Genomic DNA, 26,300 nt, shown 5'->3' with positions numbered 1-26,300 from the left:
GATCTCAATAAGAATTTGCTTGTAAAGATGATCAGATTCTAACAGTGTTGATTGACAGTGACACTGTTAGAAGTGGCGACAGAAAGCGCTTATCCCTGCTTGTTATTCCCTCTAATGCACCACACATACACACCGAGGGCCTCTGGGTAAGACAAAGGAGGGAGACACTCCCAAGAAGTCATCTGTTCCATACCACAGCTTCCTTGACCATTCCCCCTCCTCAGGAAGGTCTCCACCCACAGTGTGGAGCTGCCCCAGCCTAGCACCTGGAAACCACTGACTGTGCCATCATTTCCTCTTTAAGACAGGAAATGGCTGTTCTTTTTGGCAAAGCCTTTGCACTCCACGAACTTGCTGGAGAAGGGGCAAGCAAGGAGAGGGAGAAGGCAAGTCACATTTTCTGGAGCACCCCAACCTCCGCAAGGAGGTTGATCGGCATCCCCACTTTACATACGAGAAATGACAGCAAAAGTAAGGGATTTGGCCACAGTCACTCGCGGAGTTAGAAGAGGAACAGATTCCCACCCAGATCTTATTAGCTCAAGCTCAGGTCTCTCATGGCCCCGGGTGATGAAGGTTGGTGTGGGTAGCTCTTGGTGAATATTGCAGGGTAAGATGGAGAACAATTTCCCACCAGAGGAAGGGATGTGCCAGCCCCAAATCATCAAGCAATAATCTGTTCTTAGGCACATCTAGCCTGTTCTTACCTCTAATCCAGAGTCCAAATGGCCTTCTAAGGTTTGCTAAATCTAGTTTGGGCAGGAAGCGCTGGGGAACTTCAAACTGTTTTTGAGAGTAGAGAGATCTCTTATTTCACATCATCAATAAGTAGAATCTGGTTGTAAAAATGATCAGATTGTAAAAACCATCAGGGTTGATTTATGCCAGAATTGCTGTCTTTTGAAGGAACTGTGGAGGCTATTAAAAACGCAAGGACTGTGAGAACACTACACAAAGGATTCAGGGGACCTGGGGTGAAATCCCACTCTCCCAAGGCCTCAGCAGTCCCAACTGTCAGAGGACAGCCCAGGGGCTTCCAGCTGCTGCCTGCTGTCTCTTTGGCACTGTGACCGCCGTTCATGGAGGGCCTGATGATTTCCCTCCTGTTCAGAGCCTGTGTTTATCCCCACTTGATGAAGACTCTGGATAGCAGCCACAGGTAAGGAATCTTACCTCCCAGACAGCCCTAAGAGCCCCACGTCAAGGACATGTCCTTTTTGTGGACATTGCCTGGGAGAAAGGGCCATAGGGACACTTTTGGAATAATTTTATTACAATATTACTTAAATATCTACAAACTATGCTTGAGGGTCGAGGGAGATGGAAGGGCAAAGCCAAGGACTCAGATGCCACCAAGTTTCTCCTGCAGCAGAGGCGTTCTCCTGTTAGCCCAGAAGCTACTGTTTTCAGAGTGAAGGCCAGCCCTGGCTCTGCTGCTGCCGCCCAGACCGACTCGTAGATTCTCTGTGTCCTTAGGTAGTTATGTTTCCTTTTGTGCCTCAGTCTCCTTACTAAGAAGGGGTGGCGGTGGGTGATGGGGGTTAAAACAGCTCTTCAGGAGGCATCGGCCGAATCCAGTAGGGCCAGAGCTGTGAAAGGTCTATCAGCAGCCTGGCAGAGGCGCCCCGCCGTCCTGCTACATCGGTCGCTGTTGAAAGGGGATCTTTCCCTCCCGGCGAGAAGGGCCCCAAAGGCACAGGCCGCAACGTTAGGGCCATTTCCGTCCAAGCTCTGGCTGGGGCGGCAGGGGCCCCAGCAGGGCCTAGTCGCGCACCAGGGCGTACTCCTTGGGCGCCCACAGCAGGCGCGGCCGACGGATCTCGGCCCGCCAGCCGATGTCGGGGCTCCAGCAGAACTCGGGGGACAGCACCTTGGCGGGCTTGTGCAACCAGAAGAACTTGTTGAGGTGGCTCTCGTCGTGCCAGCGCGCCTCCAGGCCGCGCTCGCGGTCCCGCTGCAGGGCCCGCGCGCAGTGCCCCGTCAGCCCGCGCAGCGCCGCCACGCTGCCCCCGAACACCGCCGCGTGGTAGTAGAAGTCGCCCTCGCCCGGCGCCACCGCGGCGGCCGAGCGCGCGTCCCGCTCGTAGGGCAGCAGCCACCGCGGCCTGTGGTAGTGCCAGGCGTGCAGCTGCGCCACCGACTCGGCCAGCGCCTCGGGCCCGAAGGAGCTGCGGAAGTGCTGGTCCACGTCCATGCAGAACACGAAGTGCGCCTCGCGGCCCAGCCGGCCGTGCAGCGCCTCGTGCAGCGTGCGCATGCGCTGCATGGACACGTCCTGCCAGCGCCGCTCGCGGACCACGCGCTCCACGCGCAGCCCGCGGCCCGGGCCCAGCGCCACGCGGGGCACGGCGGCCGGGAGCTCGGTGAACACGTAGTACACCACGCGCTGGCCCACCATGAAGTGCTGCTCGGCCGTCTCCAGGAAGCGCGCCAGGTACTTCTCCAGGTACCTGCGGGGGGGGGGGGGGGGGGGGGGGGGTCAGCCCGAGAGACGCGGCGGCCTTCCCCGCCCCCCCCCCCCCCCCCCGCGGCCCCGCCACCTGCCTGGATCAACGCGGGGCCGCGGCACAGAGGCTGTGCTGGCCCCTGGGACGAGCGGCGGCCTTAGTCTGTGCCTCCTTCGGGCCTGGAGCCTTCGCTTGTGAAGCCCCAGGCCCTTGATGCCGCAGGGCGGTGAGGAAGCCCAGCCAGGGGCGCCGAGGGCTGTGTGGGGACAGCAGTCGGCCATCCCGGGAGGCCCAGACCCTGGGAGCCAGCGGCAAGGAGCCCTTCCTGCGGAGCCCCGTGGGAAATCTGCCTCCAGAACCATGAGCGGTGCTGACAGCCGTTGTTTTCGGGCACTGAGCTTGTGGCAGCTCCCTACAGAGATCATTAAGGGCAGGCCCTGGGGGACTCCCTGCGACTGGGATCTTAAGGGATCCCTGGGATCATAAGGGCTGCCCTGGGGGCAGCACCGTAGTGCTGGTGTCCAGGGTGGAGGGAAAGGGAAAGGACCGTCCTGCCCTCTCGCTGGGAGTCTAGGACGAGAGGTGCTCCATTTGACTCCCTCTTCACTTTGGGATCTTGTGGCCCACAGGGTGCCCCGCCCTTAGGTCACATGCCCACCCATTCCATTCCCTGCAGGCCTTACCTGCCTACAGCAAAGACAGTCAAACCAATGGTGAGGTTCTGCTGTAGAGCCTCTTGCTGGGCCACAGCTGGGTCGAAGGTGCCATCCCAAATAATGGGAGCCCCCCAGGAGGTACAGGTCAGAACATCAGGCCGGTCCCTGGCCAGGGCAGGTATGGAGAGAGAGGTCCATTCATTCATCCACCCATTTGGTGCATGTGCACTGCCACCTCCCCTGTGCTGGGCCCTTGGGACCCATAAATGGGTGTGACCCAGCCCCTACCCCTAGAGATCCCTAAGCTAGATCCAGTACAAAGGATTGGGAGATTTGTGACCTAATGGGGCCACTGGAAGGAGTACCTGGCCCTGCTGGGGTGAGGGATGTGAGGAGGGCAGGGACGCTGGGGCAGAGCTCTGGAGGGTATGTCAGTGTTAGCGTCTTACCAGAGACGCAGGAGACCCGTGAAGTTGTCTCTCAGCATGGCCATTCTGGCAGAAGGGCAGACACCCATGGGGATGAGGACTTCCAGATGCCTGTGGGGGTGGGGGCAGCAGTGAGGGAGGGGCATGGCAGCCAGCTGAGAGGGCAGGGAAGGGGAAGCTTCTCACTTTGTTATTTACAAGGAGGGAGAACCCATAAGGACAAGTGTGAAGCCAAGATAGCCACACACACCCCACTCTCCCCCCCTCCCCCAGCACCCAGAAGGAGCTGCTTTAAGCCTCACCCTGCTGGTTCCCATACTCTGTGCTGGGGGAAGGGGGTAGTACCTGACTATAGGGAGCCCATACAGGAGCAGCCCTAAGAGGCCAAACCCAAGTAGGATCAGCTGCCAGAAGATTCTCTTCCAGGTCCTAGGTGGTGGGGAAGGGCATTAGCAACTCATTTATATCCAGACATACACATGAGAAATTGATTATGTAACTTTAATGTTTCGTGTTATTGATTTTTATTTTTTTATTTTTTATTTATTTATTTTGTGTTATTGATTTTTAAATACAAATCTATCCTATTCACGTGGTACAGGCATTCAAAAGTACAAAGCAGTCTGTACAGTGCAGTCTTTCCAGGTCCTAGCCATTCAGTTGCTCTGCATGAGGCAGATCGAAATATGGTAGCAATTCCTTTCTCCCCCTTTCCCTTCCCCGACTCAAGGGGAGCACAGTAGATAGGCTCCTCTGCATCTTGCATTTTCCACCTCCACGGACCCTTGTCTTTGAGGTTATTCCCTCTCCGTACTGGGAGTGCTTGCTATCCCTTTTTCCCAGCTTCCCAATATGCCATTGATTGCGTAAAGCTAAGCGATTCGAGCAGGGCCTCACACATAGTACTGGCTCAGTACACTCTGGACTGTTGCTACTGTTATTCCTGAGCAGACCCTCCTGATCCCCTGGACAACCTCCCAACTCCACTGTCTGCCCTACACATCCTTCCCAAGTCTGGGCCCCCCGTAGTCTCCTTCAAGAAGCCTGCCAGATCAGACATTCCTGCTCCCTGGCCTTTTCTGCCACCCCCACTTGACTATTCCTCAGCAGATGTATCTAGTAGATAGCTCAGAGAAGCATCTCATAGTCGTGTGTGCACACCCATATTCACCTGCACCAGCATCTCAGCACATGGTACCTTCTGTTCAGTTGGCCATGCCTGAAACCCCTCCCTCTCCCTCACCCCTGTTTGCCGTCAGTCCCAGGGTAGGGTTGACACGGCCTCCTTGATGTCCCCCACTCAGCTCCTGCTGTACCCCCATCTCCCATGGCAACTGCCTGTGTATCCCTCAACAGGATCATTGTGGCATCAGCTTCCCTGCTGCCAGCCTCTTCCAACAGCCCCCAAAGCCATGCTGTAAAATGCCTGCTTGCCTTAACAGTGTCCATATCACATGACCAATCATCCAAGAAGAAATGCATTTAGGAAGCAAATGTATGCGGAAATGTTCAACCTCACCAGTAACCAAAGACATACAAATTAGAACAAGCTGGCATGTTTTACCTGTAAAATGAGCTTTTAAAAAAGAAATAAAAACAGCCACGCAGCAAGGATACAATGAGGTAGACACTCTTAAACTGCTGGTGGGGGTGAAGTTTGCTAGATCTTTTGTGGAAAGCTATGGTCATCAAAGCCTTCACTGTTCATCTCTTTTAATCCAATCAGCCCAACTTCCAGGAGCCTGTTCAGAAATCACCTGTATGGGAAAAGTTTATACATCAAGATGTTCACGAGTTTCTGCTTATTCATGCATTCACCCTCTATTTACTGGGCATGAGCTCAGAATCAAGCACTTGCTAGGTGAGGGATTCAGAGGTAAGCGAGGCACAGACCTCTCTCCAGGGAATGGAGTCAGGAAGATGTGGGTGGCCAGAAAGAGAGAGAATGGGTTGGATGACAGACCGTGAAGAGATGAATGGAGCGCAGCACAGTGAAGGCCGGAATTAGTATAAATGCAAGATGCTGTGAGGGTGAATTGGAGGGTAACAACTGAGCCTTGACTAATGGGGAGGAAGTCAGGGAGGCTTCCTGGAAGAGGTGGCCTCTAATAATTAGAAGTTACCCAGGCAAAGAAGGCAGCAGAGCAGGGAGGAAGGTCTATGAGAAGAAAACAACAATGTACAAAAGTGAGAGGTGAGAGAAAGCTTGGGATGTGCATGGCACTGCAGGGTGGAGTGCAGGTGGGGAGTGGGGAGAGGAGAGGCTGGAGGTAAGCCAAGGCCAGATCACACCCTGCCTGCATTCCAGGCTAAGGGGTTTGGGCTTCATATTGAGGACCATAGGGAACCCTGAAAGATGCTTTCCCCAGGGGATGATGCAGTCAGATTTTTATTTGGAAAAAAAAAAAATTCCAGCCTGGACACTGGGAGTAGGGGAGCATGTCTGGAGGCAGAAAGGCAGGTTCTAGGCCCCTGCCAGCCCTCAGAGTCTAGTGGCAGTGACGTGAGACACCCGGAAGTGGGGTGGGGAGGAGTAGGTGGTGAAGGACTGTTAAGGCAGCGGGCTGGGCAAGACTGGGTTAGAGGGCCAGGGCCAGGGAGCTGGGAAAGGAGACAGTGCCAGACTGTCTGGTGGGGTGGGAGAAGTAACTGGAGATGCAGTGATGGAGGGAGGGGGCCCGGATGACTCTCCAGAAGTATGGCTGTAAAAAAGAAAGGAGGGGGATCTCTGGGTGACTCAGCAGTTTGGCACCTGCATTCTGCCCAGGGCGTGATCCTGGAGTTTCGGGATCGAAACTTCCTGCATGGAGCCTGCTTCTCCCTCTGCCTGTGTCTCTGTTTCTGTCTGTCTGTCTCTCTGTGTGTGTGTGTCTCTCATGAATAAATAAATAAAATCTTTAAAAAGAAAAAAAAAGGAAGGAGGATGGTAACTGGAGGGGGCCAAGGGGCTGGGATTGGTGGAGGGATGTGTGTTTCTTTCATGAGGGTCACTGGAGCTTGGTTGGATCCCGACTGGGCACACCATGGAGAAGGCCTCATGTGGCCTGCTGGAAAGGCCCCGACAGCCAGCCCACAGACTGACGAAATAACCTTTTATCTGACGACCTGGAAAAATACTTACACAGGAAGCTTAAATGAAAAAAAGAAAAGAAAAGAAAAAAAAAACCCCAGCAGGCTCTAAAATTGATGGGCAGTATGATTATAATTTAGCAGGAATTAAAACATGCGCCAGAAAATAAGACTAAAGAGGAAAACGTAAGTGTCTTATGCAGTAAGTTATAGTAGGATTCTTTTTCCCTTTATTTTCCCCTTCCAGTTGTTTGTAATGTGCTTAGACTGCCTTTTTAATGAAGGAAAAGTACAGGGTTAGCAATTTAGAAAAACAACAAGGCATTTTAAGCCTTCCTACAGCCTGCAAGATCATGTCTACACCTCTTAGCCCTGTCCCCGAAGCCTTAAGGATCTGGCTCTTTTGCTGTCACATGTGAAGTGCTCTCACCTGCCTGGCTATCCCACCTTGAGGAATGGAGACTCACAGTGGGCAGATCAAGGATGGTCTTGTACCTTTGTCTGAAATAGCAAATGGATGTCAGCAACCCCAGGGTTGACCAGTGGGGTATTGGATGAATGAGTTATGCATCCCTATACCACGGAAAGCAACGTGACCCCTAAAAAGGATCAGATGGATTAATATGTACTCTCTGGAAAAGAGGTCCTGAAGTGTTGAGTGGAAAAGGAAGTAACAGGAGTATATAGAGGCTGATCTCACTTCTATGAGGGGAAAGTCCCTACACCTATGAACCCGTGCGTTTACAGACGTGCTATCTGTGGTCTTTTATAAACCTGCAGGAGAAGATCTAGAACAGCACTGTCCAGAAGTATAATGTGAGCCACATATATAAATGGAAATTTTTTAGTAGTCACATAAAAAAATGTGAAAGAAACAGCTGAAATTAATTTTAATAATATTTTAAGTTAACCCAATATATCCCAAATAAACCTTTCAACATATAATCAATATACAAATTATGGGGATATTTTATATGCTTGTTTTGTACCAAGTCTAAATACTAAATCCAGTGTGTATTTTAGATTTATAACACATTTCAGTTGGAATTAGTCACATTTCAAGTGCTTGGTAGCCACATAAGGCTGGCGGCTACCAGGTTAGATGACAATTCAGAAGGAGTTGCACAGTTGATGGAGCTGAGATTGGACGAAGAGGGGATTTCTACTTGATATGCTTCTATCATGTTCCACCATACAATGTGGTGCTTTGGTTGTTATTAAACAATAGACCCCAAATGGAGTCACTCACACTAAGCCCCCTGTCAACAAACCAAACCAGTTAATACCTACCTGCCTGCAGTTTCCAACTTCTCCCAGAAATGTACCTTTAACCAGTCAGTTGGGAATTAACTGGTCAGCACTAGTGAGATTCTCTGGCTGATAGACCCCTGCCTTCTCCCAAAGGAAAGTAACTCTGCTTGAAACAGCCCACTTTTTGCTAGAAGCTTCCTTTCCCCATCCCCTCCTGCCTATAAAAGCCTTCCATTTTGTACATCTCCTCAGAGCTCCTTTCGATCTGCGGAGATGAGACGCTACCCAATTCATGAACCATTAAATAAAGCCAGTTAGATCTTTACATTTACTCAGCTGAATTTTTTTTTTTTAAACAGATTTGGTAGTACCGATAGGATCAAAGGAGGCTTCTGGTGGCTTCAGGGACAATGAGAAGCAGGTGTTCCATGAACCCTTTGAATTCTCTTTCTCGCTGTTTCTGAGGGCCTTAGGTAAATTTGCCTTGGTTCTGAGCTCCACTGTCTTTGCATCAAGCTTCTGATCTAATTGGCTTTCCAGTCTGGGGCTGGTCAGCTTGAGCTGGCAGCAGGTTCCCCCATAACCCCAGCCCCTAGCCCTTGGTTTATAGTCTGATACCTCCTCTATTTGATTGGAGCCCCCAACACTTCAGTTCTGTCCCCAGATTCCACACTGGGACCTGCTTTGGGCAGCTGCACTTCCTGCTCATTTGGACTCAGTCTGCAGTCCTCATTCTTCGGACTCTGTGATTCAGTTCCCCACCAGCTCCCGGCTTCTGCATAGGGACTGGCTGGTGGTGCACACAAGGGGCCTTCTAACTGCCCATCTACAGATTGCTGCTGGTATCCACAGTCTCATTTCTTTGGTCACCCGTGATTTCTGTTAACATGTACATAGTAAAAGCTATTGCTAATGGGAATCTCAGAAGCCAACAAGCTGTAAGAATTGTTGGGCGTGGGCCAAGCATTTAAAAACTGTTAGAGCACTCGCCCTCTAACCTAAAAACTCATATGTTGGGTGAGGCTAAGGTTAGATTCAGATTGACATTAGGCCACCTGCCAACCTCAAAATTTCAATGCAACAAGGTATACTGTAAAATATCACGCAGTTCCCAATTCAACAGCATGTCCCTTTTAGGTATTAGTTTGGTACTTAGAGACCTAATGGCTTAGCTGAAAAATGATAATAGCTAATAATAATAATGGGATCCTTAAAATTTAGAGTTAAGCATACCATCTTCCAGTACACTCACTTATTTTGTGTTTTATTTTATTTTGTGTATTTTATTGATGAGTCCTGAAAGCTATCAGTACCTACCAAATGGCAAATCTTACTAAAGCAACCTAGAATTACAATTGCCATTATGGAGAATATTGCATTTAGACAAGATCACTCATGACTCATGTAAGAAGTGCACTTAAGAGCAAGGGTTCTTAGGAGTGCCTGGATGGCTCAGTCAGTTAAGTGGCTGACTCTTGATTTCTGAGTGGCTCAGGTTATGACCTTGGGATTATGGGATTGGGTCCCGAGTCGGGCTCTGTGCTCAGCTTAAGTCTGCTAAGGTTCTCTCCCTCTGCTCACCCCTGCTCTCTGTCAAATGTCAAATAAATCTTAAAAAAAAAAAAAAAAAGGATCCCTGGATGGCGCAGCGGTTTGGCACCTGCCTTTGGCCCAGGGCGCGATCCTGGAGACCCGGGATCGAATCCCACGTCGGGCTCCCGGTGCATGGAGCCTGCTTCTCCCTCTGCCTATGTCTTTGCCCCTCTCTCTCTCTCTGTGACTATCATAAATAAATTAAAAAAAATTTTTTTTTTAAAAAGGAGGGGGGCGTACCTGAGTGGCTCAGTCAGTTAAGTGATTACCTTCAGCTTGGGTCATGGTCCCAGGGTCCTGGGATCAAGCCCCAAGTCTGGCTTCTTGGTCAGCAGGGAGCCTAATTCTCCCTCTACCTCTGCTCGTGCTCTCTTGTGTGCACTCTCTCTCAAATAAATAAATCAATCTAAAAAAAAAAGGGTGGGGGGAGGTTCCCAAATCAAACCAATTGAATGGGATACCTATTTTAACTGACATACAGAAGCTTTCCGCAGGCTTCAAGATTCCAGAATAGCACCATTAAAAAAACTCATCGCAAAAGGCCAATGAAAATTTAGACACAAGATCATAAAGAGAAGTCTGCCAAGCCATTAGTCTTACAGCTACAACAGCTGCAAGGCCAGAGACTTAAAATAGCATCTGGGCCTCTCACATTGTACCTTCCTAGGGGCCCATCATTAAAATGCTGGCCCAGGGGTCCATGTCTCAGTTGTTTTTTGTTTTTTAAAGATTTTATTTATTCATGAGAGACACACAGAGAGAGAAAGATAGGCAGAGACATAGGCAGAGGGAGAAGCAGGCTCCATGCAGGGAGCCCGATATGGGACTCAATCCTGGGACTCGATCCTGGGACTTGATCCTGGGACTCCAGGATCACACCCTGGGCCAAAGACAGGTGCTAAACTGCTGAGCCACCCAGGGATCCCCATCAATGTCTCAGTTGTAATAAACAGATGCTAGAAAAGACATTGTCTTCAAAGGCCCTATGCAAAATATCCAACATCACCTTGAAGGTCCTTGTATCAATTCCCAAAGGTGGGCCTCGAATATAGGCCCCTCTCAGAGTTGACAAGTGTCCAAGGGATTCTCCCGAAATTCCCTTAAACAGGAAAGAGGAAACTAAAATTAAAATTAATTTTAACAACTGGCCAAATTCTAATAGATACTGTAACTACACCCTTTACTTTAAATCTCACTCATAGGGTGCTTAGGTGGCTCAGTTGGTTAAGCAAACATCCAACTCTTAATCTCAGCTCAGGTCTGGATCTCAGGGTTGTGAGTTCAAGTCCTGAGTTGGGCTTCACATTGGGCATGGAGCCTACTTAAAAAAAGCACACCACTTGGGGCCTGCAAGTGGGATCCTGGGAAAGACTGGAAGGAGCTGGCTAAAGGTGAGAATATTCTTACCAGAGTCAGCTCTCCTGGATCTCTTAGTATCTGGTAGGAAGAGAAAAGTTTTCACCTTGTCCCTTCCTTTCCAAATCCAGGCCATTCGTTACTGATCTTTGGGAATGGCTCTAGAGCTTGTGAAAATAATCTCTTGTACCCTCCTGGAGGATAACTCTTGGGGTTCATGAGGTTGTTTTGTACTGCCTGAAATGCTTACTGTTTGTCCTAGCTGAAACCTGACAAGATATTTGGAAGAATTTAATAATTTTGTGGTCATAAACTTGGCCAAATTGAAAGCTGATATTCACAGCCGGATATGAATATTTTTTAGACCTTCTCCCTTAAGCTAAATGTACTCAGGGAAAGAAAACCTTTCCAACATGGTGGATGGGCATGTCAGTCCTGGGATGTCCTCCAGGCTACAGCTCAATTTCTCGAGGAGTTAGAAGCAGCTATCCTTATTCTCCACATCTTTGTAAGACCAGAAATGCAGGTCTAGAAACAATTCAAAGTCCATCCATTCTTGGGTGGGGGTTGGGGGGTTGGGGGGGGCTTGACCTGCTTAGTTGGTAGAGCATATGACTCCATTTCCGGGTTGTGAGTTCAAGCCTCACATTCGGCATAGAGCTTACTTAATAAAATAGAGGCACCTGACTGGCTCAGTTGGTAAGCATGTGACTCTTGATCTCTGGGTTGTGAGTTTCTACATCCACCCATGTTGGATGTAGAAATTACTTAAAAATATAAATTCAAAGTCCACCCTTCTTTTTAACAATTAACCTTGCCTGGATTCACCTCAAAAGGCGTGTACGTACTGTAAACATTCTGGCCTTAGGGAACATGTGTCCTTCTTTGAAGGAGTTTGCAGTATTTCCCTGTGCCTTTGAGACGTAAATACTCTACTTGATTTTCTCCAGGGACTCTCCTCTTCTGGTCTAGGCCATCTCCTTAAACTGCAAACTTCAGGGAAGTACAGTTGACTCCTGAACAGGGGGTGAGGGGTGTTGATACCCCCTTTGAAGTAAAAACTGGCATATAATGTTGACTCCTCGCAAACTTGACTACAAATAGCCTACTATTGACCAAAAGCCTTACTGATAATATAGTCAGTTAACACATTTCATATGTTATATGTATTATATATTGTATTCTTACAATAAAGTAAGCTAGAGAAAAGAAATTGTTATTTAAACAATCATAAAAGAAAATATTCACAGTACTATACTGTATTTATTGAAAAAAATCCATTATAAGTGGACCCGTGCAATTCAAAGCCAGGTTTTGAAGAATCAACTATAATTCTTAATAGAAGGGGGTAAAAAGGAAAGAAAGAGGCTCTTAAGACATACAAACTGCTATAGACATTCCCTTGCCCATAATCTAGCCCACAGCTTCCATTAGATTGTCAAAGACTAATAAAAATCTTGTGTCTTCTCCATAAATACTAATAAAAAGCTTTAGCCATCTGAGCAGATAAACTTAATTTATTCCAACTATTCTTTTATAACCTAGTGAGTTTTGTATTATCATACTGGTTTCATGACTAAAATTTTATTTTATTCTTATTTTTTATTTTATTAGAGAGAGGGAGAGAATCTTGAGCAGACTCCATGCCCAGTACAGAGCACAAAACAGTGCTCCATCTCACCCTGAGACTGTGACCTGAGCCAAAATCAAGAGTTGGCTGCTTAACCAACTGAGCCACCCAGGTACTCCTCATGGCTAAAATCTTAAAACAAAAGCCATAAGGTCTCAGCATGTCTTTATGATCATATGTGTCTGCCTCTATGTGTTGTAGATGTTGTAGTATTTTCTATTACAAATAGGACTGCCAAAATTAATGTGTAAAGAACTCTACTAAATAAAAAAACTACTTAACTGCTTTTTAAAAATTGGTATGTCTTTAGAGTTATCAGCATTAAATGCCAGACACACAAATTTCATTCTACTTGGGTTTGACTAATAAAAAATAAGTTCATATCTGTTACAAAAATTTGTCAGCCTGAAAAATAACTTAGGATTATAACCTACTTTGTCTAATTTCTAATGAATGATATTTTTGCAGGTAATCTTAATATAATTGTTAAGAATAAATTATTTTTTTTTAATTTTTATTTATTTATGATAGTCACAGAGAGAGAGAGAGAGAAAGAGGCAGAGACAGAGGGAGAAGCAGGCTCCATGCACCGGGAGCCCGACGTGGGATTCGATCCCGGGTCTCCAGGATCGCGCCCTGGGCCAAAGGCAGGCGCCAAACCGCTGCGCCACCCAGGGATCCCAAGAATAAATTATTTAAATAGATAAATGGGATAAGAGTTTTTAGGTAACTTTTCAGCAAATAGTTTCCAAAATCTTTTGACCCTTCAAAACCTTAAAGTCTTTCTACGTTAAGTGATGGGTTAAGTTGAATTCACTGAATATTTAGATCATCTAAAAATAAAATTAAAAAAAATACTGACATTAGTAAAGAAAGTTCTCTGTGTGAAAGGAAAGCAGGATGTGCATTTTCGGTAAGAGAAGGTATGAGGAATGGAAATGCAGTTTTGTTGAGGGAAAGTAATTTTGTCCTAAAAGTAAGGCTGGTTATTCAGAATGGGAAAGAAAAAACAGGACGAAATCTGAACGTAAAAAAGAAGGTTGCAGATGGTCTGTAGAAAAGTAATCTTGGGAAAATAATTTTTTTTTAAAGACTTTATTCATGACACACACAGAGAGAGGCAGAGACACAGGCAGAGGGAGAAGCAGGCTCCATGCAGGGAGACCCTCGATCCTGGGTCTCCAGGATCACGCCCTGGGCTGAAGGCGGCGCTAAACCGCTGAGCCACCTGGGCTGCCCAGGAAAGGGATTTTATGTGTGGTCAAGATGGCTAAGACTGGAATGGATATAAGTAAGTTTAAAAAGTGAATTAATGTTAATAGCAAAAGTGCTCAAGTACACAATTAAAATTGGTTTCCTCTCCGTTAGAAGGACAAAGTTTTCTTAGACTATAGGTCTGCAGTTGATATGAGATTATAAAGGTTTTTCTTTACCTTTGAGTAATCTGCCTAGAAAACAAAGATTTTGTGTCCTCTCAAAATAATTTCCTGTGTGTCATATCAGATTCTTGGTTACTTAAGAAAACTCAGACTTCTCTATTAGAAAAGCTAAGAGCTTGTTTTTGTTTTACAATTCCTTAACTCTGTACTTGTCTGCAGACAAATCATCATTATGGCTAAATAGATAATCAAGTTATGCTTCACGATGACCTATGATCTTATTTGACCAAGTTTTTAAAAACCATTTTGTATCTTTGAGGGTGCCTGGGTGGCTCAGTCTGTTAAGCATCAGACTCTTTGATTTCGGCTCAGGCTATGGTCTTCGGTCCTGAGACTGAGCCCCACATTGGGCTCTGCACTCAGCATGGAGCCAGCCTAAGATTCTCTCCTGCCCCTCCTCCCTCTAAAAAACCCCCCAAAAAACCCAAAAACCCTTAAAATTTTTTTTTATTTCTTTAAAAGATTTTATTTATTTGAGAGACAGCACGAGCAGGGGGTAGGGGGAGAAGTAGGTTCCTCACTGAGCAGGGAGCCTGACACAGGGCTCCTGAGATCATGACCTGAGCCGAAGGCAGACACTTAATTGACTAAGACACCCAGGCGCTCGGGCGCAAAACCCTTTGATACCGTTTATAAATTCTTTCCCCCTTACTCCCACAATATAATTCTGAAGGAAATATTTTTAACTTGAAAATAATTTTGAAATTTTCCATAGGACCCTTGGAAAAACTGCAAAAGAGTTTTGTTCTCCTTATAAAAAGAGAGATGCCAAACTAATTAGGCTTATTTGGGAAGCACTGTCAAATACAAAGCCTTCCTGGGCACCTGGGTGGCTCAATCGGGTTAAGTAAGCATCTGCCTTAGGCTCAGGTCCTGACCCCAGGGTGCTAGGATGGCTCCCCAGTCAGTGGGGAGTCTGCTTCTTCCTCTGCCCCTCCCCTCACTCATGCTTTCTCTCTGCCAAATAAAATAAAAATCTTAAAAAAAAAATGAAGCCTTCCTTATGTTGTATTTGTGTAGTATGTAAATATTCGAGAAATTATGTGAAATTCCTGGAGATCTACTATGTCCTGGTATAATGTTATCAGTCATAATCCTGGTTATTATCTTAAAATGTTGTATGTTACAGAAATAGTCAAATTTCCTTGTCAATTCTATTTAACCACGGCCATTTTTAAAAACCTTTTGTCATTTGTAGATGGTATGGTTTTACTTTGATACTTTTGCAAAAATATTGCTGCAAAAGTGCTTCAGCTGTAAGTAAGGAGATTCAGGACAGGTTTCTGGTAACTTGAAGATCATAAAGCTGAAATGGGTAAAAATTTTCAGAACTAATAGGGAAACTGGACTCAAGCAGGAAAAGTATTAATTACATGGGACCGAATGAACAAGGAAGATGATTATAATTTTTTACAAGTTTCCGTCTGAAACATTGCTGGTTCCTTAATGTTTTTGTTTTTCCATATTTAAGGAAACCTTTTCTCTTAAGCTGTATGACTTACGGCAATTCAGTAAAGCATACCTTTGTAAATAAAGATGAAACATTTATTTTTTTTCCCCAACCTGGTCCTCTCCCGAATTTGGAGACTTGAGTGTTCTTTTCAGAGCAATATAGCTAGTTATTTGCATAAGTTCTAGGAGAATCTGTTCTTGTAGTAAGACACATAGGAAATCACCCAAACTATAGGTATTTCAGTAAAATCTCATGGTGACTCCTTGGCTTGGCTTCCTGCCTCAGAGACTTTTAAAAAGTTCAATCTGAGATTCCTTATGAGAAGTTCCAGCACAGCAGTCTTCAGAAGGGCTTGTCAATCACTATTTTTACTGCACTTATATAATCAGGTCAACTTAATGCAAAACAGATTAGTTTTACCGTGATTATATTTGGTGAACAAAGGTAATCATAGAAAAATTGTTTGCACCTTGTAGATATTAGATTCTAATCCCGTTTATTGCCTTTGAGGTTTTGTTAATAAATGCCTGTAAACAGAATCAGATCCTGAATTTTTCTAGTTTCTTCAAATATCTGGCTACGACTCCCCAAACTAATGTTAACAAATTTCTCCTAACTAACTTGGAGTCACCAAGAACAAAGAATGCCCTGAAACTCCTTGGAAGGGACTATACCAGGTCCTCCTCACTACGCTGATGGCAGCCAAACTTCAAGGATGTGAACTTGGATACCTTCACCTCACAGCCAAAGAAGGCTGCACCTGACATCTGATCCTGTGCAGATGCTGGTGACCTCCAAATCAGATTGACAAGGAAGAGGGGTAGCGGGCATCCAGGTAGACTGCTTCCACCCAAGGCACCAGATCGAGACTTCCTACTTTAAAGGACAAAACCCTTTCTCCTTTCTTCTTTCTTTCCTTTATTCTAGCATTGGCCTGGAAAAAGAACACTTTCATCCGTATCTCCTGGGCCACTGCTAAAGGAAGGCAACCTTTCAGACTTCTGGATTTGTCTTCAAAAACTCTGATCTGTCTTGTGATGATCGAATCCATTCACAGTGCCACCTTAGCAGGAGTGGTTTGTGCTCAGAGGGTCTGTCTTTGTGGCGGTTTTCATTCCCTATGGGCCTGTTAAGTGCCTAGACAGGCAATGCCTCTTATCTAAGAGAGTTATGTAACTGGGCCCCTAACTGCTTACAAACAAACCAAGATACCCTATCAGGCTCCCCTAAATTTACAACGTCAAGTTAGAAAGGACCTACCGGGGAGGCTTTTGTGATTCAGGATTTGCTTCCTTTGGCAGGTCCCTAACTCCCTGGTTAGGAGTGAAAACAAATGAGGCTGTGATCAGGACACTGTTCTTAACTCTTCGAAGTATGGCACAAATCCAGTGCTAGAGCAATAGTCGCACAATGAAAATCCTTAGACTCTGGCCAGAGTTGTTTTGTTTTTTTTAAGATTTTATTTATTCACAAGAGACACAGAAAGAGGAAGAGACATAGGCAGAAGCAGGCTCCATGCAGGGAGCCTGATGTGGGATCGATCCTGGATCCCAGGATCACGCCCTGAGCGAAAGGCAGACGCTCAACCTCTGAGCCACTCAGGCATCCCTGTTTTTTTTTTTTTAATATTTTATTTATTTATTTATTTATTTATTTATTTATTTATTTATGAGAGACAGAGAGAGGGGCAGAGACACAGGCAGAGGGAGAAGCAGGCTCCCCGCAGGGAGCCCGACTTGGGACTCAATCCCGGGTCTCCAGGATCACGCCCCGGGCTGAAGGTAGGCGCCAAACCTCTGAGCCAGAGGGCTCAGAGTTGGTTTTAATAAAAGGACAGCGACAGCCCTTGATGAATTTTGAGCTGAACGTGGAGGTGCTGTGCCTGCACCTGGATTTACACTTCCCGGGCAGTGAAAGCTCAGTTAACAGAAGATCGCTTAAACCTTAAAATGGTGACTCCTTCAGTGGAGTCTTTCTTTAACTTACTTGATTTTGACTGATTTGGGTCTTGGGGACCATGGCCCCTAAGTGCACTCTATACACAGAGCATCCTGCGTATAATACAGTAGTAATCCTAGGGCACTGTCTTCTCTGAAAAGCTTTAAATGCATGTTTGAAGCCTCTAACCACCAAGCAAATGATCTCCCTGAGGCTGGAACATCAAGAAGGGAATGAAGTGAAATGTCCTTTAAAACTGTAAACCTGAAGTCCGGAGCAGTGAATGCCACACTGAAGATCAGTGAAAACTGGGGGAACTTTGGATGGAGCGATAGATGGGAGCGGCGCTAATGCTTGTCTCAGTTAAACTCAGAGTCTGGTCTAAAGGAGGAAATTGTTAAAAAAGAAACAACGGGCCAAGAATGGAGTCACGCACAGTAAGCCCCACCCCCCCACATACTGTCAGCAAACCAAGACTTAGTACTTAACATAACTGCAGTTCCAACTTCTCCCAGGAATGTTAACTTTTAACCAGTCGGTCTGGAATTCCCTGGTCGGCACTAGTGAGGTAATCTGCCCAATAGACCCCTCGCCTTCCTCCAAAGTGACCTTGTCTGGAACAGTCCACTTTTTGCTAGAAGCTTCCTTTCCCCTCCTGCCTATAAAAGCCTTCCATTTTGTACAGCTCCTCAGAGCTCCTTTCAATCTGCTGAGATGCTGTCCGATTCATGAATCCTTAAGTAAGTCCCGTTCGATCTTCCCATTTACTCAGTTGAATTTTGTTCTTTAATGTTGTCTAACAGGAGAAAATAATGTCTGTTTCTTCACAGTCATCTCTCTTTTTTTTTTTTAAGATTTTATTTATTTATTCATGAGAGAGAGAGAGAGGCAGAGACACAGGCAGACAGAGAAGCAGGCTGCATGCAAGGAGCCTGATGTGGGACTTGAACCTGGGAATCCAGGATCACACCTTGAGCCAAAGGCAGGCACTCAACCACTGAGCCACCCAGGCGTCCCTTCACAGTCATCTCTTGTCCAGCTTCCCCTCTTGTTCTAGTCACCCTGTGGGATGCTTTCCAACACCAACGACCAGTTCAGTTCTCCAACATCAAGTGGGTGTCCAACAATTCAATTCTCTACTGTCTATACTGTCTACGTGGAGTTAGTGCCAGGTCCCTCAGTTAAAGGGCTCAGCCCTGGAAGACCACCCCCTCTTCAGATGCCAGCTGCAAATCCTGGGCCACCCCTACTTCTGGCTGATTGATTTGGACTCCAGGGTTCCCACAACCCCCTCGTGTTCCATAATTGGCTCACAGAACAGCTCCGGTAACTCAGGGAGGCCCTTTACTTCCGTTTCCAGGTTTATTTATGAACACCCAGATGACGTGCTCCATGGAGTGCCATCCAGAAGGGTCCAGCGCTCAGGAGGAGCTTCTATCCCCAAGGAGTTGGAATGCACCACCCTGCGCCCCTACCCGCATTGGGATGCCTTCATCAACCCAGAAACTTGCTAAACTTTGTTGTTCAGGAGTGTTTATAACCCAGGCAGGGGGTGGGGCTAAACGTTCCAAGTCTCTAATCACTTGGGTGGGGGGCAGGAGGGCGGGGACTACCTTATGCAACCTCCTTAGCACAAACTCCGCCGTGGTAAGGGCTCATTATGAATAACAAAAGATTCCTATCAGGAAATTCCGTGGATTTGGGGAGTTCTGTGCTGGGAGCCCAGGGAAGAGACCAAAGTCATCATCTACCACATCCGGGATCAGAGTTCCCTCCTGCAACCGGGGTGGGGCTCAGCCACTGCCCGGAGCCTCCAGGGGCTGTTCTGAGCACCCTGGGTACAGTGGCAGAGGACACCTGGGGCATTGGTGCCACCTCAGCCCTCCACTTGGATGTCTCCCAAACTTAATGGCCAAAAAGGAGCTCTTGCATTTTCCTCAGAAACCTGCTCCCCACTCAGGTCTCCTCCATCTTGGGAAATGACATCTTGAAGTCCTGTGTTCTCTGTGACTGGTCCCAGTTACCCCAGGGGGGGCCCCTTCCGCTCTCCTCAGTCACCAGGCCTCTTGCTTCTGCCTCCCCACCAGAGCCCCAGCTCCCTGTGCCCACCCCGCAGAGCCAGCCTGCCGCACCGCTGCTCTGGACTCCTGGGTCTCACCTGCCCTGGCTTAGTCTCGCGACTTTGGGGGACCCAAACCTGCGGGGACTCGGGGACTCCCACCTCCTATGTTTGCCCTGATCCTCCTACCAACCACCGTCAAGCTCCAGCTAATGCTTCGGGACGCAGCCTCCTTGGGATGCCGGCCTGGCGCCCTGCGCTCCTGGGCCTGGGCGGACCCGCTCCCGCACCTGCCGGGCCAGCCCCGGCCTCCGCCCACCGCGCCGCGGGGCCTGCTTCGCGTTCTTGGCGCCAAACCCCAGAGCCTGCCTTGAGGTTAGTGTATTAATGACTATTTGTTCAGTAAACGAAGGAATGAGGCAATCAATGGTTTTCTTGTCTTTCTTTTCCAAACCTTGACTCCTTAAGGCTGCTTCAGCGTTAAGTCTACGCTACTCCTGATGCCGGAGTTTAGGGACGGACCCTCTGCCTGCCGGGTGCTCTGTATCCCTACCTCAGCGAGGTCTGCCCACGGTCCCCTGAAGGAGATGCCGCGACTATCTCCACCTTAGGAGGAAACGGGCCCAGAAGCGTGAAATGACTTGCTCAGGGTCACACAGCTGCTTGAATGGGGGAGCCGAGGTTTGAACTTAGGTCTGATTCCGAAGCCAGTGCTCGCTCCGGCAGCACATATACTAAAATGGATTCCAAAGCCAGAACACGGCATTTGGGACTCCTTATGGCCGGGCCCCAGATCAGCCCCCAGGCTCCTCTCCCGAGGGTCTCCAGCCCTGTTACTGTCCCCCGCGGCACCTCTCGTTCCCACCAGGCCTCCCCCGGAAGCTCTGGCTCTCCTCCCTCGCCAGCACCAGCACCGCTATCCCCAGAGGGCCGGTCCAGGAAGGCCCCTGGCTGCGCTCCGCTCCGGGGGCAGGGAGGCTGGCATCCACTTCTCTCGGCTCAGCCGGCACCCTCCCATCTGGGCGGGGGGGGGGGGGAGCTGATGTTTATCTTGGGCCCTGGGGCTCAGCCAGGGCAGCCCGGCGGAGCTGGCCCCAAGTGGCCCCGGTGAGGGCTCGGAAGGGGCCCGGATCTGGGCCCATGGTAGGTCCTCGCCCGCTTCCTGCCACCCCCTCCGTGTCCCAGCTTGGGGACCTTTAGGCCATAGGGGCCTCTGTCTGACCCGACCCACTCTTCCACCTGCCTCGCTCAGCTATTTTCAGAAGTACCCCCCCACCCCAGCTCCACCGGTGGAAGCTGGGCCCTCAAGCCCCCCCACGCTCTGCCCCCTCCCGCCTCCTGGCTCTCAAGACAGGGCTGGAGATAGTTCCCGAGTGGGAACAAGTTTCAATCCTGGACGGCCTGTCCCAGGGAGACTAGAGCAAGCCCTTGGTTATGGTGGGGGACACAGCACTGTGTCTTCTCTTGCTCCCCAAGGGGGCTTGGAGGTAAGGAAAGCAAGAGCAGTTACGCAGCTCTGTGACAAGATCCACAAGATCTCCTTGTGAGGGGGATGCAGTCCCCCGCTCCTGCTCTGCCCCATGGACTGTCTCTAACCCTTGAGTGATGTCCCCTTTCAGAGTCACCTTCTCCCGACATCAGCATGGCTCGGCTGGTACGCAGCAGGCCAGCCTTCCGGCTCCTCTTGGGTGTCCTGGCCACCAGGCTGGACTCCTCCTGGTTCGGCTGTCCTGCCCCATATTTCCCCACAAACTGGCAGTGTCCCCAACTCACCTGAGTCCCTCCTTGAGAGCCATGTCGAGAAGCTGGTAGGACAGTCCACCAAGAAGAACCCTCTAGCTCGGTGCCAGAGAAGAAATGACCAGTTCCTGGTGCCTGGGACAAAACCGCTCCGGGCCATCTGTCAGAAACCACACCCACAGAAGCAGGCAGGGATGGACTGCCCTGAGAGGGACTCCCTTGGGGGCGGTGCTTGCTGGAGGAAGCTGGCCCCAGGGTGGGTGTCGGGAGCCCCTCTGGGGCCAATCACCTGGAAAAAGGTGGATCTGAGTAAGGCCAGCTCCGGTTGGCCAGAAGCTCTGAGCTATTTTGACTTCTCTTACCTGCCCCAGAGTCCCTATGGGCCTCTTTAGTGTCCTGGAGCCCTGGGGAGGTCGGTGGGTCAGTTCGTAGAGTCTATGGTCCGGGGGGACTCCATCCTACATGGAGCTTCAGTCAGATCTCAAGGGCACTGGTCACCTGATTGTGACCTTGGACAACTCAACAGTAAAACGGGTACATACACCAGTCACCTGGGACGGTGTAAGAGCCCCATAGATAGAGCATATGGAACAGTTCTGGAAAGTACAATGGGCAGGGTTTCTAAAAGTGCAGTTGTGTACCCTCAGGCACCACAGTTTTGTGGACAGTGAGCAAGATTTAAAACGTATTAACAGGAAGAGAACTGAAAATATCAGAATGTACATAAGAGGAGGTATTGTTTTGTGAAGTTTTTGCTTCAGATATCTGTAAGTACATATGTGAGACTGGGAAGCTTTTTTTTTTTTTTTTTTAAACCGTGGCTCATGATCAAAAGAGGTCTGCAAAATTCTATATAAAGTGTAAGCCACAGGGCAGCCCTGGTGGCGCAGTGGTTTAGCGCTGCCTGCAGCCCAGGGTGTGATCCTGGAGGCCTGGGATCGAGTCCCACGTCAGCTCCTTGCATGGAGCCTGCTTCTCCCTGTGTCTCTGTGTGTCTCTCATGAATAAATAAAATTAAAAAAAAAAAAAGTGTAAGCCACAGGAACAAGTACAGGCTTTCCTGTTCTCTGAAATCAGAATATTCTTTATGAAAATTTCCATAAGCAGAAAAGACGTAAAGCGAACGTGGTTTGTTATTTTCTATGGAAAGTATGTCCATCATTCCCAGGGCCAAAAAGTAACCTGTCTTAGGCTTCTCTGACGCCTTAGGACACACCTTGCTAATAGACAGTGGGATAAAGGGAGGTGCAGCACAGATGCTCTTGAGACCTGAGCGGCCCTGGGGAGGAGCGTGGCGGCTTCCAGGGCAGCCTGCTGCAGAAAAGACGCTCTTTTCACTTTTTGCCTGTTTTCCAGAAAAGCAAAAACCCTCTCAGAGATTGTTTTGGTCAGTGAACCAGGTTCTAATGTAGGTCTGTTGTAAAGGTGGCCTAACGTGAGCTCTCACAAGCAGGGGGACCCACCGGGACTTAGAGCAGCGCCCTGGCACCAAGAAGAGAAATGGCACCGCTATTTGCCTGCGTCGCCCGCGACGTCAGCACATCCTCACTCAGGAGGAGTCTGGGCGCCCTCCTCCCTCACCGCACGTGGAGGAACACGGCCAGGAGAGGCCTGGCTCTTACTCTCCCCCGAAAGGGAGGAGGGGTCCGGGGGGTAGGGACTTGCCTTGCCCGCCCGGACCCCAGGCCTGCATTCCTCCGCCAGCTGGGGCCCCCGGCTCCCTCGGGCACAGGACTGGCTCCGCCCTCGGGGCGTCAGGATCCTCAGTCACCTCCTCTTCCTCCAGGTGTTGGTTAAACGTTAACAGGCTCTCCGGAGAGGTGTTAGTTATCAAAGTCCTCAGCTACTCGGCCCAATCTTCCTGGGCCCGCCCTTGGAGACTATTCAGAGCTGGGCCCCAGGCCTCCAACCCACATTTTAAACAGGCAGAAACAAGGCCTCCAGGAAAACCCCAGAGAAGGCAAGGCCCGGGAGGCCAGGTGGCCTCCCTCCTCCCATCCGGGGCTCCGTGCAAGCCGGGGAGGCCGCTTTGCTCACCACCAGGCCTGGCTCAGACAGGCACCGGGTGGCGCAAGCTGCTGTTGGCCACGCACACCTGGGCCGCCCCAGCCAAGCTCCTGCCTCGACATCTGCACCTCCTCTAACTCTGCCTGGAACGCCCGTTCCTTTTTTTTTTTTTTTTAAAGATTTCATTTGTTTGAGGGAGGGAGTGCATGAGTGGGGGAGGGGCAGGACAGAGAAGCAGACCCCTGCTGAGCGGGGAGCCAGACACAGGGCTCAACCCCAAGATGACCCCAAGAACGTGACCTGAGCCAAAGGCAGACATCCAACTGACTGAGCCACCCGGCGCTTCCCCCTTTCCTATTTAAGGTTTAGGTGTCACCACGTCGCCTCATGGAGGACAGTGACTCTGATAGTTATTCCAGTGCCTGAAAAATGCTCAGAGTGTGCTGAGTGAACCCAAGCCATCCCAAGGGCTTATCCCTGATGCGGAGCCACTGAGCACCAACTGAAGGGGTGCGCTCGTGGATGGAAGAGTCTGGGCTCTGCCCTAGGTGTTCCAGATATTCCTGGCCCAACAGCATCAGGTCTGGGCTCTCCCATTCCAAGGGGCACCTGTGAAAATGAGGCTGTGTCTACTACGGGCGCCCTCAGGGGACCTGGCCCTGGCAAAGGGTGGAGGGCCTGCTGTCCGGTTAGGGAGGTTGTCCCTCCTCCAAACAACCATCCCTCTCCTTCGGGACGAAGTAGCCAATCGAGAAAGGCACAGAAGAAACAGATTTTACAGATTTATTTTTAAAAAACAAAAACAAAAGGTTAAAAAAGTCCTTCATTTCCAACCCTGCCTGGGGGTGTGAGTGGGGAATAGAACAAGCTGAGAAAGGAGCCCACCCTCTTCCCAGGGAGAGCCCCGCTCTTCCCCCAGAGCCTCCAAGGACAGGGCAAGTCGGAGGCAGGCCCTCGCCCTTCCTGCCCTACCTCCTCCGCAGGTAGTTCAAATTGCTAGCAAGTTCGAGAGGCAAAGAAGTGTGGAGGCAGGAGGCCCAAGGCTGCTTTCTTCACGGCCACATCACCCGGGGGGCTCTTCTCTGCCTTCGGACGTTCTCTGGGCCCCCACGGCAGGCGGGTGGGCAGGCCAGGAGGCCTGGCCCGGCCTCCAGCGGCTCCCTTAATGCTGTTTGTGGCCCAACAGGGCAGTGGGGGGCTTCACAGTGTGGGAAGGGCTTCGGAGATAGCGTGCCCACTCTGGAAAGGAAAACCTCCTGATCTTCGCCGCTTTCTGATCTTGCCTCTCTGCGTGGAGGCTGCCCTTCTTTTCTATTCCCCATTCTGAGGCCGAGCGGAGTCCAGGACAAAGCACTAAGTGGCTGTTTGCTACAGAACACCTGGAGATGCCAGAGGGTGGCTCTGGGCCCATCTGCCAGTCCAGGCTCCTACACAGTCATCCAGTCACACACACAGCGTTAAGGCGTCTGTGCCAGCAGGCGTGGCCAAACCAGGCCCAACTTCTCTCTCTCCACCTGCGGAGGGTGAAGGGGGAGAACCCCTGGCTGCTTCAGAAACGGGCTGAAGGGGGAGAAGCCGGCAACGGAAGAGTTAGCCAAGCCCGGAGAGAGGAGTGGGAGGAAGGCAGGCACGGGCTTGCAAGGCCTCTATCCGGCCTGACGGCTGCCCTTGAAAATAGCCCAACCCAGGTTGGGGAGCCCTGACCGTATACCCCCTGGAAAATGGGGGACAGAAAGAGGGGAAGAGAGCGAGGCTAGAGTATTGGGACTTTGGAGGAAGCCAGTGCTATCAATATTTACAAGCATAAAGCCCCATCTTCTGTGCCACCTACCTCTCTGCCCCTCCCACAGAAAGAAAGGCCCCTGAGAGCCATGGAGGGGGTGCCAAGACCTCCTCACCAGCCACGCCCCATAGGGAGAGCCCTTCCCTCCGACTGGCCCCACTTCTGGGCCCCTCAGGAATGTCTGTCTGGCTCTGCTCAGTTGGGAGGAGCAGCCCCGGGCCAGAGCCCCAGCTGCGCTGGCCAGCCCTAGGAGTCCTTGAGCATGCTGATGCGGGCGTAGATCTTCAGGGCAGGCCCCAGCTTGATGTTCATAGCACTCATCAGATGGTCCTCCTTGAGCAGCAGCAGGGCTTGCCCGTCGATCTCCTGGGCACGGAACTCCTCTGCTATCTCCTGGCAGCCTAAGGGGGACACCACCACAGACAGGATCAGTGAGGGTACCGGTGGTGACCGGTGTGCCTGGCACACCTCGAGGAAGGCAACTCTGTTCTCATCTGACAGCCCGAGAAAGGCTACGTGACTTGTCCAAGTGCTCCACACCTCATTCATATATGTCCTGGTCACCCCACCCCACCACCCCAATGAACGGGGCTGACCCAGCAGAGCCACAAGGTGCTACAGGAGTGACAGCATGTGATTCCCAAAGCTGGGTAGCAAAGGGCACAGCAGTTGTCATCTTGCTCTTCCAGAGCGTTTACTTGGGAGAAGTCAGTGACTATGTCATGAGGACATGCAAGCAACACTCAGAGGAGGCCCACATGGAGAGGAACCGAGGCCACTTGGCCACAGCTGCACTCCACCCCTGAGCCATGTAAGCAGGGCACCTGGGAACCAGGTCCTCTGGCATCAAACCTTTGGACAACCGCAGTTCTGGCTGCCACCCTGACCGAGACCCCGTATGATCCCCCAAGCCAGCGCTGCGCAGCTAAGCTGCGTTCCTGACCCCACAGAACCCGGGGTAAAAAGCCATGACGCTCCAGAGTTACGAATGCAGATTCTGGTTTCTGGAAGAGGAGTGTGGCTGTGGCTAGGGGAGTGGCAGACGGGAGCCAGAAGGACTCTGAGAAGTGTCAGTGATGTGTCACGGGCTGGACAGAAGGCTGATGGTCTGTGAGGAGACTGGGGGAGTCTTCAAGGAAAGGAAACTGTTTCTGGAAACTGGGAGAAACGGATTCTTGTTGAGAAATGGAAAAAATGTTGCGGCCCTGCTGGGGGTGTAACCCGGTAAGTGTACTGCACCTCACGGAGCCATCTAGGGAAGGATGTTTCCAGCAGAACTCTGAAAGTGCTGCTGGGCTTCTGACCACTGCTCATTGGACAATGAGGACCGACGAGGGAAAGGCCAAACTGTTAGACATCAAGGAGCCAGGATTTGCTTGTTTGAAAATCGCTGGCCTCCTAGATAGCAAATGATGCCAAAACTAAGAAGCAGTTTCTAGGCGAAGATCAAA

General features: G+C 49.7%; 2 protein-coding genes across 18 annotated transcripts in view; both read right to left on the bottom strand.

Moving 5' to 3' along the window:
- Positions 1-1,252: 1,252 nt before the first annotated feature.
- A3GALT2 (alpha 1,3-galactosyltransferase 2) lies at positions 1,253-21,224 on the bottom strand. 2 transcript variants are annotated; one of them, XM_072744256.1, is made up of 6 exons: positions 21,093-21,165; positions 5,096-5,288; positions 3,877-3,960; positions 3,553-3,642; positions 3,131-3,268; positions 1,253-2,450 (listed from the first exon to the last, which is right to left on the bottom strand). In XM_072744256.1, exons 2-6 carry the CDS (start codon positions 5,218-5,220, stop codon positions 1,763-1,765), a joined length of 1,125 nt encoding a protein of 374 aa, XP_072600357.1. In that variant the 5' UTR covers positions 5,221-5,288; positions 21,093-21,165; the 3' UTR covers positions 1,253-1,762. The 2 variants fall into 2 exon arrangements, with proteins under 2 accessions (XP_072600357.1, XP_072600365.1); XM_072744264.1 differs by lacking the exon at positions 5,096-5,288 and having other exon boundaries at positions 21,093-21,224.
- A 2,611-nt stretch (positions 21,225-23,835) lies between these two features.
- The window catches only part of PHC2 (polyhomeotic homolog 2), a 120,506-nt gene continuing 118,041 nt past the window's right edge, over positions 23,836-26,300 (bottom strand). For all 16 annotated transcript variants that reach the window (XM_072750310.1, XM_072750313.1, XM_072750317.1 and 13 more), the window contains one exon: positions 23,836-25,250. In XM_072750310.1, the coding sequence (XP_072606411.1) occupies positions 25,096-25,250 (155 nt within the window). In that variant the 3' untranslated portion in view covers positions 23,836-25,095. The remainder of the gene's footprint in view (positions 25,251-26,300) is intronic.

The sequence above is a fragment of the Vulpes vulpes genome, chromosome 2 (genome assembly GCF_048418805.1).
Source record: "Vulpes vulpes isolate BD-2025 chromosome 2, VulVul3, whole genome shotgun sequence".
In the NCBI taxonomy this organism is placed as follows: domain Eukaryota; kingdom Metazoa; phylum Chordata; class Mammalia; order Carnivora; family Canidae; genus Vulpes; species Vulpes vulpes.
This window is presented reverse-complemented; position numbering and strand designations above follow the sequence as displayed.